The 12195-nt window shown below is 41.2% G+C and overlaps 1 protein-coding gene across 1 annotated transcript in view; it reads left to right on the forward strand.

The window, feature by feature from the left end:
• The first annotated feature begins 815 nt into the window (after nucleotides 1-815).
• TMEM212 (transmembrane protein 212) overlaps nucleotides 816-12195 on the forward strand; it is a 54227-nt gene continuing 42847 nt past the window's right edge. Inside the window, exon 1 of the mRNA XM_089675678.1 lies at nucleotides 816-999. Within this exon, the coding sequence (XP_089531804.1) occupies nucleotides 841-999 (159 nt within the window). The 5' untranslated portion in view covers nucleotides 816-840. The remainder of the gene's footprint in view (nucleotides 1000-12195) is intronic.

Consider the following 12195-nt stretch of genomic DNA (forward strand, 5'->3'; position numbering starts at 1 on the left):
TTTCCGCACATTCACTGTGTGCGCAGATATGAATTAAGCCTTAGTGTCTGGCAAAAATCACTGAACCTGACAATAACGACTATGCTTCAGTGAAGGTTACCAGAACACAGAGAGCATTCCAGCACATGGCACCCTACTGCAGGGCCAGCCTAGGATGCGGTGGGCCACACAGGCAGCTAGTGGGCTGCATGTTGAGCACCAGGGCATTAGTTCATTAATAAGTGTAGCAAAAATGTATACTCAAAGACAAACATTGTTGTGACATTATCTACAGTATGTAGCAAATACTGCAAAAAATATAGAAAGAGAAAAAATATCCAAATATAATAAACCACACAGTGCACATGAAACAGTAGATTTTAACAGCTATGTTCATAAATGCTTCCCAGTGAAGATAATTAAGTTTATGTTCACTATTGGTGTTTACTTTCCTTTTAGCTGGCACTGATTTGTAATAGGAATGCATCTCGCTTTATTCCAAACTGCTACATTCTTCATGTGGATGAATTACCCCACACGACTCTATTCTGCAGCTGATGTAACTATAAGGCACATTCTTTTCACAGGAAAGACAAGGGATTGACACAAAGACATGAGAGTTTGACTCAGAGGAAATTTTTTTTCATACATTTTACGTACACAAGCTTGATTATTTGTTGGCCATGTCCTAGCATATCCGGAAATAATTAAAAGCAAACAGCAGGTTGAGTTAACACATGTAAACAATGGATTTGTGTCTTGACTACAGTCTCCAAGAAACTGAAGTTTATTGAAAGTGTGTGGAAAACACTATTAGTTACCCAGTCTGTCTGACAGGCCTAAGTAGCAGGTTTATGGAAAATGACGAGCTGCTATCAGGTTGCTGGTGGAATCCTCATTGCGTTTGGCCTTTTAAGTATTTTTTCAGGGGTCATAGCATTTTTTCCAGTTTTTAGTTACAAGCCTTTATTTATCGGCTGGAGTGTACGGATTGCTTGTCCTATCTGGAATGGGGCACTGGTAAGAAAACCAATAAAATGTTTATTATTAATTGCCTTTTTTATCTGAAGTATCACGCCTTGGTTACTATTCATTTTCCCAAGCGAAATATAAATGCTGATATTAGGGTTATCCCTAGACATAAGAAATAGTTTCAAATTAATGTGCTTCTATGGATTTTTTGGGAATGTCCTATTATAAGAACATATTTTAGTTTTTTACTAATATACTATTTTCTCAGTAGAGGATGTTTATGCATTAACGGTTCATACAAAACTCTGTACTCCATGAAATTGACCCAAGTCTAGATATGCTTCTTAAACTTTGTGGGTGATCACAGTGTAAACCTTTTGCAGTCCAGATGAGAGCAGGTCTATTGGTGGTATTTAAAAAGCGTCCAATAAAGGGAATCTGCCAGGAAACTAAATTAGTGATTAGCTTCAGGTGAAACATACCATTCTCTGCGTTGGCTCATGCCAACAAGTGCCTGGGGCTATATAATGTAAAATGCAAGTGTGTTTCCCAGCTTGGGAGCCACAGGTGCTATGTACAGCCTCCCATAGAAATCAAAGGTTGTATACATGTATACACTGTTACTTGCATACACATATGAATGTACACCCCTGGATGCTTCCAGGGTCATACATCCATACACACACGTGTTTACACAAGTTCAGATGTATGCCTGAATACAACCATTCATTTTTATGGGTGACTGTACAGGGCACCTGCCACTTCCTGTTGGGGAAATACACCCACATTTTATGTGCACATTTGCATGGGGCATTAGGGTCTGTAATGTCACTCACAATGAATCAACTTATCTTATCTTCACTGCCCCAGTACTGGCAAGCAGGAAATAATATAAAATAATGCATCTACTTATGATTATTTTGCTTCATGTTGGATTCTCTTCAAGGCTCCATGTACACGGGATGTGTTGGCAACTCTGCAAGCCTTTTGTCCCGGCAGCAACGTTTTGGCAAAAAAAACCCTGACGCTTGTAAAAGTGTGTAACACATTTAGGTGCATCAGTCGATTGGGCATTAATTCATTTCTTTGGCCAGAATAATAATTTATTCTGTCCATTGAAATTAATTAACACTCAATAGCTAAATGTGCCTATCATTAATGCGTGTTTACACATGTCAAGCATTTTTTCTCTAAACTCCTCTAAAAGCCTATGTGTATATTGACACATAGGTTAATCTCCTAGAATGTAAACTCGAAAGAGCAGGGCCCTCAATTCCCTTATGTTTTGCATTGTATTGGTATTGTTCTGTCACATGTTCTGTCCCCCTTTGTAATGTACAGCGCTGAGCGAACTATTGGCGCTTTATAAATACTGTATAATAATAATATGCAGCAGAGTTTAGAGGCAGAGAAAAAAAAAACGCCAGACACCCCTAGGAGTAGCTGATAAAACATCCAATGTGTATGAGGCTTAAAGGATCAGTCCTCCCAAAAGTGATGTGTGGCTGAAGCTTGGCAGGTCAAGTTAGCCCTTGGTTTCTTATATATTTTGGATATTCCAATGCTTAAATTTTGCTGCCGTTGTTCACAACTATTTTTTTCACCTAGGACAGGGGTGTCAAACTGGCGGCCCTTCAGCTGTTGTAGAACTACAAGTCCTATCATTCCTCTGCCTGTGGGAGTCATGCTTGTAACTGTCAATCTTGCAATGCCTCATGGGACTTGTATTTTGGCAACAGCTGGAGGGCCGCCAGTTTGACAGCCGTGACCTAGGAGCATGGATTGTTCTTGTTCACCTGATATATTTAACAGCTCTGTCTGTCACCTTTTTTATATTATAACTTAATAAATTCAACAGAAGCAGTGGTAACCACACAGCAGGCATGCAGGTCCAGGTACTTCAGTGCAGATATCCCACCAACAGTCTGTAGGACACACAACCATTTATTAGAGGTCGGCAACTACAAAAAAAATAAAATATCAGTTTTGCGTGAACTGAAGCATCTTGTCTATGGAAGCAATCTCCAACCCCCAGCTGTATTTCAAGTTCTGGGCAGGGAGATTAAACCAGTTCAACTGCATTTGTGACTAGCATGCTGCCCTGAAACTCCATAGCCTAAGGGGGTCAGAAGGTAACTGCTGTAGTCAGAGCCTTTGCATATAGGTAAGACTCAGCAAGATTCCCTTAATTGCTATACATGCATTGTGAAAAGATTTAATTTTTGTAGATTTTTATATTTGTTGCAAAGTATTTAGGCTCAAACAGAACATTTCATTATTCTACGTAATTTCTATAACTGCCGCTAAGGGCTTGTACTGTATGTGGGCAGCAAATTTAGAGTCAACTTAAATGTAGCCATAAGGAATCATTTTTCAGGGGAAAATACTGGCTTTAAGATTTGTTTAATTATACTTTTCATAGTAAAAGCATGATTAAAATACCATTACAGTGCATTTACTGTATATTGACTTGACAAAGACAGCTTAAGAAGTTATACACAGCAAAATGGCCATGTTACAATAAAAAAAGCAACAATAAATTCATGTAGACACTCTTACATTCAAACCCTGCATTTCAGGCTCCTTAAAATGCTTCCCAAATCCCAATATCATCAGCAAAACACAAATACCAGTGTATAAGGCCTGAAGATTTTAGTTGCTTTAGGCCAGGTCCACACTTCTGTGGCTGTGATTTGATCTGATTTTCAGTGCGATTTTGTAGTGTGACAATGGTCTGTTTTTCATGCTGCTGTGTTTTTTTCATGCGAAGACAGTACACTGCATCCGCCGCCGTGTCCTAACAACCAATGACTCATCCTGCTGTCTGCCGAGGATTCCCTGGTCCATATATAGATATACTCATCCACATGGTGGAAGGGCAGGATCTGGGGGCCCAGTTATTGTTAAAGGGGCTTCTAGATTCAGATAAGCGCCCCATTTGCAGACTCCCACAATCACCAAGCCAGGGTTGTGGGGAAGAGGCCCTTTTCCTCATCAACATGGAGACAAAGTGCTTTGCTGGGGGTTTTCCCTCGGCAAAGTACCCCCCCCCCCATATTGAGGGCATGTGGCTTGGTATGGTTTCGGGGGGGTGCACACTCAGCCTCTCTTCCTGGCCTGCCAGGCTGCATGCTGGAATTAGAGACTGTTATGGATATTAGGGGAACCAGAAGCAGTGTTTTTTTACATTACTGACAGGCTCATAGTTTACATTTTTCTGTCATATGGGAATCCCTGGCTGACAGCCCATGAGTCTTTTGGTTGATAGGACATCAAAGGGTTTCGGCTCCTTAATGACCAACACAAAATATGGGCAAAAACTCACCAAAACACAGGTACGTGTTTTTGGTGTGATTTCATTGACGTCTATGGGGCAGAAAATTGTGCTGCATCACACCAAAGTAGCACATATACCTTCCCCAAAGTCACATCACAGTTCTGTTGTGTTATGTGAACTGGTACCATAGAGAATAATGTGATTTCCATTGTCTTGCTATTCTGCGCAACTGAAATCACATCTAAAATTGCACTAGTGTGAACCAGGTCTTATAAAGCATGGTGTTGCATTTTATATATCATGCTTTATTCACTTCTTGCAAATGCAATGCAAAACTGTCAGGCCCCAGGAAAAATATAAATCCTGCAGTACACACCTAACTGTTCCTATGCTGCAAAGTGTCCTTAACAGTAAGGGCCTGTGTTGATGACATCAGTTTGATATCGATTTGAGATGCTTCTGAACCTATTCAGAATTCGCTGACAGGTGCATTTGACCTGCATTCGATCTATTTTAGGCTATTTTCACACCTATGCAGTTTGCATTTGACCCATTTTTGCATTGCATTTTGCATTGCGTTTTTGATGCATTTTGCATTTTTTTTTCATTTTATATTTTCTTGTTTCTAGGCAGATTTAAAATGCAAAATACATCATAAACGCATCAAAAACATAAAAAACGCAACAACATGCTTTTCTGCAGTGTTTTCATTGAAGTCTATAGAACCAAAAACACAATGCACCAGCCTTTCCATTATATTAAAAATCTAGGCTACGTTAACTGTAACATAATTCTATCATGGGGGGAAAAGAATGTTGGCATATGCAAAGAACAATTTTAGGCAAAAATCCTTAATTGTAGTGTGGTAGATATATGCATGGATAATCAAGCCGGTTGGTCTTCAGTGGAAGGAATCAGCTGTGAAACACTGATTGATTTTGACATTCAAAAATAGGAAATGTTTAAAAAGAATTATTACTGAGACCTTTGTTTTCTGTTGAATAATGTCACTCAATTGAGCTAATGAGCAGGCACATGCAAAAAGCTGCACATGTTCACAGGTATTTGCATCAAACAAGTGTCCAGCCATTGCAAGCCAGCTGTACTAGTGCATCATCTATACCTGAGCCCTCAAATGCTGCCTTTGCTGAATAGACACAAATCCCTAAAAACACACCCCAAATTCTTTGGTATAGCTTTCTTAAGAAAGGAGTCTGGTATAGCTGAAAAAGAGAATGGGGGAGTTCGACCCCATAATGCCCAAGGTTTCTAAATGGGATGTCCAGCAAGTTTGTATAGGTTTGATAGTTGGATATTCAAAAACCTTTGGCAATATATAGTATAACTATGTCACCTATACAGAACTCTATTGTGAACTTAATGACCTCCACATATAAAACAAAATTCCATGGATGTCAAGTATTATTTCAGTTATATTAGGTGACAGTTTTTACAATCAAATTATTGGAGAGTGTAGGTGTTTACCAGGGTGCAATACTGTTTATGTGATGTATAATTGTTAAGCTGGTATTTATTTGGATTTCTTCTCACTCTTGTTTCCCTCTATCATGACCATGTGCTTTCGTCTGTCATGATCAGTCCCAAGAGCACCTTATTCAGGTGTCCGTTTATGAAAGAGAGAAAAGCTGAGATCCTGATGATCACAGGTGATCTCTCAGGTGTGCCAGTTTATGAAGCTGAGGTGAGAAATAGAGAACATTTTCTTCACTTCTCTTCAGAGGACACACCCTTCTGTCATTCACTTTTACAGAGATGGTCAGTTTGTGAAGGTGAGATCTGAAGATCTCACTGGCCATCTCTTTAAAATATCTATGTTCCAGATTCTCCAGCCCAGAGCTGCAGAATATGGGTGAGAAGCTGCTGTGATGTGAGGAAGAAGGTTTCTTTCTTCCTAATATCAGCACCAGTGGGGTTAAACATTCATATAAATTATACCTATATATGTTTTTGTATGTGTGTGTGTATATATATATATATTTGTGTTTTATATATAGTGTACAGCAGGGCTTAAATTTTCAAGTCCTGAGCTACTAGCCAGGCCTTGAGAGTTACTCGCCACCAACAAACACACACAAACAGACACCTGTACACACATACACACATGTACACACACACATACAGACACATGTATACACACACAAGCACGTATACACACAGATACATATACATACACAGAAATACACACGCACAGACACGGACATACACACAGACACATGTACACACACACACACAGACATGTACACACACACATACACACATGCATGTAAATACATGTACACAAATGTACACATACGCACATGTACATACACACAGACACATGTACATGCACACAGACACACACAAACACATGTACATGTACACCCCCCCCCCATAAAAAGTTGCAATACTTTGTTGTTCATTCACAGAGCTGGGTACTGCACTCTAGGGGGAGGCGGAGAGCACAGCACACACTCCTTCCTTTGCTTGCACTGCGCTCAACTATTGAGCAGTCTGACGGCTCCCAGTGCCAATGACAGATCCGGCCTGAGCTCCGAGCCTGCTCAGCAAGATGGTCCTGGGACACACACTTGCCCCCACCATAATTTCCACTCGCCATTGGCGAGCAGACGAGTGGAAATTTAAAGCCCTGGTGTACAGTAAATATATATATATACAGTCAGGTCCATAAATATTGGGACATGGACACAGTTCTAACATTTTTGGCTCTATACACCACCACAATGGATTTGAAATGAAACAAACGAGATGTGCTTTAACTGCAGACTGTCAGCTTTAATTTGATGGTATTTGCATCCAAATCAGGTGAATGGTGTAGGAATGACAACAGTTTGCATTTGTGCCTCCCACTTGTTAAGGGACCAAAAGTAATGGGACAGAATAATCATAAATCAAACTTTCACTTTTTAATACTCGGTTGCAAATCCTTTGCAGTCAACTACAGCCTGAAGTGTGGAACGCATAGACATCACCAGACGCTGGGTTTCATCCCTGGTGATGCTCTGCCAGGCCTCTACTGCAACTGTCTTCAGTTCCTGTTTGTTCTTGGGGCATTTTCCCTTCAGTTTTGTCTTCAGCAAGTGAAATGCATGCTCAATCGGATTCAGGTCAGGTGATTGACTTGGCCATTGCAGAACATTCCACATCTTTCCCTTAAAAAACTCTTTGGTTGCTTTTGCAGTCTGCTTTGGGTCATTGTCCATCTGCACTGTGAAGCGGCGTCCAATGAGTTGTGAAGCATTTGGCTGAATATGAGCAGATAATATTCCCGAAACACTTCAGAATTCATCCTGCTGCTTTTGTCAGCAGTCACATCATCAATAAATACAAGAGAACCAGTTCCAATGGCAGCCATACATGCCCACGCCATGACACTACCGCCACCATGCTTCACTGATGAGGTGGTATGCTTAGGATCATGAGCAGTTCCTTTCCTTCTCCATACTCTTCTCTTCCCATCACTCTGGTACAAGTTGATCTTGGTCTCATCTGTCCATAGGATGTTGTTCCAGAACTGTGAAGGCTTTTTTACATGTCGTTTGGCAAACTCTAATCTGGCCTTCCTGTTTTTGAGGCTCACCAATGGTTTCCATCTTGTGGTGAACCCTCTGTATTCACTCTGGTGAAGTCTTCTCTTGATTGGTGACTTTGACACACATATACCTACCTCCTGGAGAGTGTTCTTGATCTGGCCAACTGTTGTGAAGGGTGTTTTCTTCACCAGGGAAAGAATTCTTTGCTCATCCACCACAGTTGTTTTCTGTGGTCTTCCGGGTCTTTTGGTGTTGCTGAGCTCACCGGTGCGTTCCTTCTTTTTAAGAATGTTCCAAACAGTTGTTTTGGCCACGCCTAATGTTTTTGCTATCTCTCTGATGGGTTTGTTTTGTTTTTTCAGCCTAATGATGGCTTGCTTCACTGATAGTGACAGCTCTTTGGATCTCATCTTGAGAGTTGACAGCAACAGATTCCAAATGCAAATAGCACACTTGAAATTAACTCTGGACCTTTTATCTGCTCATTGTAATTGGGATAATGAGGGAATAACACACACCTGGCCATGGAACAGCTGAGAAGCCAATTGTCCTATTACTTTTGGTCCCTTAACAACTGGGAGGCACATATGCAAACTGTTGTAATTCCTACGCCGTTCACCTGATTTGGATGTAAATACCCTCAAATTAAAGCTGACAGTCTACAATTAAAGCACATCTTGTTCGTTTCATTTCAAATCCATTGTGGTGGTGTATAGAGCCAAAAATGTTACAATTGTGTCCATGTCCCAATATTTATGGACCTGACTGTATATATATATACTGTATATACACACACAGTAGTTAACACCTGTGCAATACAGAATTTTTGGCAGAATTGCACAATTCTTGCTGCAATTCCAGATTGTGCTAAAATTGTGTTAAAATACGCAGTGCACTTTTGGGTGACGTTCATTGTTAAAGGCACCCCAAATGCGGTTAGCAGACATGCATTTTGTCACACATTTTGTTATTTGACAAATGTTGCTACCAATGCATTGAGATGAGCATTAAAAAAAAACACACAACACTCCATGCCCAAAAAAGGTTCAGTTTGGCTTTTTTGGGTCTTTTTAATGCACATTTTGGTGCAGTTTTTAACAAACATTTTGCTTTTTTTCAACGCACATTTTAAAAAAATGTGAGTTGAAATTTTTATGTGCATTTTAGTGCTTTTTTAATGTGTATTTTGGCTCATTTTTTAACTGCGTTTTTGCGTGTGTTCTGGAAACGCATGCAAAATGCATGTCATGTTTGCGGTGCTATTTGTTAATGGCCTCCAAAAGTGGCTAGCAGATGTGCTGTTTGCCACAATATGCATAAAAACAAAGAAAAGTGGCAAAATGTGCGTTACAAACCACACCAAAATGCATGTTAAAATAGCCTGTGCCAAAATGTGTGTAAAAGCATCTCAAAGTGTGTTTAGAAAAGCGCTAACATGGACATTAAAAAAACCCACGCCAAAATGCGTGTTAAAAAAATACAGGATGTTAAAAAGCGGCAAAATGCATGCAAAGAATGCTAAAATGCACAATAAAAAGAGCCAAAATACACATTTAGGGCCGGTTCACACTATAGAAACGCAGTCCAGATGCGTTCCGGATACGTTTCCACATGCGTGTTTATGACACTTTTTTACATGTTTTGGTGCGTTTTTGATGTGTTCCAGTGCATTTTTTATGCATTACAGTTCATTTTTTCCCTTTTTCTTCATTTTAAATAGGAACATGTGTGTCCCAGTGCATTTTTTGTGTGTTTTGGTATGTTTCAGTGTGTTCTGGTGCATTTTTGATGCGTTTTACTGGATTACAGTACAGTTCTGTGCAGAAAAAATGCAGCATGTTCTACTTTGTTTTCTGCAACCGGACCGCACTGGAACTGTGAGCACTGTTGTGAACTAGGACATTGACAACCATATAACCTACTTATTGTGAGTTTTGGATGCAGAAAAAAAAGCACACTGAGACTACATGTATGTGCCAAAATGTGCGTAAAAAAGTACCAGTGGTCAGTGCTTATTATTTTCATGTCATTGCATGGTCTTTTTAACTTTGGTGTCTCTGTTTAACCGCCTCCTGGCCACCATATAAGGTAATTACAGGTGCAAGGTGGTTCTCTCGTTCTGGGAGGACGTCATATGACGTCCTTCCTTTCTAACCATACATGCGAGGCTCCGGGAGCGCGCAGCGTGGCGATCGGTGGTGCGCTGTGTCCCTCGGATCACTGATCAATGGAAAGAGCCGAAGATGTCAGCTCGGTCATGTGATCAGCTGTGTCCAATCACAGCTGATCACATCTAAATTGGGAAATACCGGTTATCGGCATTTCTCTCCCCATGAGCTGTCACGCTGACAGCTCGCAAGGAGAGGAGAGCCGGTAATCGGCATTCCTCGGAGGTGACATGTACACTGATCATCAGGGCACTGATGATCTGTGTAGCCCCAGCAGTGCCACTTCTCAGTGCTCATTAATGCCACCTGCCAGTGCACATCAGTGCCACATCAATGCCACATATCAGTGCCTACCAGTGCACTTCAATGCCACATATCAGTGCCCATATGAGCTGCCTTTCAGTGTTACCTATCAGTGCCAGTCAGTGCCACCTATCAATGCCAGACAGTGCTACCAATCAGTGCTGCCTATTAGTGCCGGTCAGTGCTGCCTATCAGTGCCAGTCAGTGCCGCCTATCAGTGCCCATCAGTGTCACCTATCAGTGCCGCCTAACAGTGCCAGTCATTGCCACCTAACAGTGCCAGTCATTGCCACCTAACAGTGCCAGCCAGTGCCACCTAACAGTGCCAGTCATTGCCGCCTATCAGTGCCAATCAGTGCTGCCTATCAGTGCCACCTATCAGTGCCATATATGAGTGCTGCCTTTCAGTGCCCATCAGTGATGCCTGTCAATGCCCATCAGTGCCACCTACCAGTGCCTCCTCATCAGTGCCACCTATCAGTGTCCATCAGTGCAGCCTATCAGTGCCCATCACTGCAGCCTCATTAGCGCACATCAGTGAAGGAGAAAAATCACTTACTTGCAAAATCTTAAAACAAAAACTAAGAAAAACTTTTTTTTTTTCAAAATTTTCAGTGGTTTTTGGTTTGTTTAGCAACAAATAAAAAACCCAGAAGTGATTAAATACCACCAAAAGAAAGCTCTGTCTCAAAAAAATGAAAAAAATTTCATGTGGGTACAGTGTTGCATGACCGCGCAATTGTCATTCAAAGTGCGACATCCCTGAAAGCTGAAAATTGGCCTGGGCAGGAAGGGGGTATAAGTGCCCTGTAGGTGAGTGGTTAAACTCAGGTTATCTGTAATCAGACAATTATCTCAGATCACATGCAGCCCAGGGGCGGACTGACCATTTGGAACCTCGGGCACTGCCCGAGGGCCCGGAGTCAGTAGGGGGTCCCATGAGATGCCCCTGGTACCTTTATCATAGGCTTTTTTGAGTTTGGGCAAGGACACAGGGGCCCCATGATCCCCTATTGCCCGGGGCCCCATGAGTTGTCAGTCCGCCCCTGATGCAGCCCCTCCCCCTTCTACACAGATTTCAGCTGTTCTCAGAGGAAAAACATCGCCTCTCTCCTCCTTCTGAGAATAAATGGTCTCCACTTCATAAACAGGGGGACAGCGGAGATGATTTTTCTCTGAGAACTGCAGAGAACTGAGATAAGATAAATTATCTCTGCTTAATAAACGTACACCTCAGTTTGTAAACCCAATGTAGTTCTGAATAGCTGATGATGTTCCCATTAAACTCAGTTGCTTGTTTAAAAGTCCTGTATGACTTTAGTAGAGAAAAAAAGGTATTGCACCTAGCTTTGGGTAAAATCTTGGGGCGTACTGATTCAAAAAGATACTGAATGTACAAGTATTTTACACATTCGGTGCTCCTGTAAATCAGCACATTCCACACATTTCTATATTTACTGAGCTGTAAACATAAAATATATTACTGAAAACTTGGAAACTGCACAACACCTCTAACAAATATAGAAGAGATCCTATGTACAAATTTAGAAGTACCAAAGCACAGGGGATTCTTGTTATACCCCTAAACAATCATTATGCATGAGAAAATTGATCCTCTGGATACTGCACATTGGATGAGATTTTCAAACAGTGGTTTCCCAACCCATCTGATTGATAGTCACATTCATCTGGTGCAAATGTTTTGTGCCCATATACTGGCAAATTGTTGCATGATTATTGCTTTTTTGTTTTGATCATTTGGCAATTCCTGCTGGGGTTCCATAAGAGAAGATTGACATGTTGCAAGAGTTGAATGATCAGTTTCAGTACAATTCTTAATCTACACAGGTCACCGTAACATGTTTTTGTTAATGGCAGCCCTACCAGTAGCTTACACTTCCCTTCAAGGGCAGACTAACAACTCATGGGGCCCCTGGGCAATAGG

This window comes from Staurois parvus, unplaced genomic scaffold, assembly GCF_062004578.1.
Source record: "Staurois parvus isolate SC_StPar_1 unplaced genomic scaffold, SC_StPar_1.0 ptg000155l, whole genome shotgun sequence".
Classification (NCBI taxonomy): Eukaryota; Metazoa; Chordata; class Amphibia; order Anura; family Ranidae; genus Staurois; species Staurois parvus.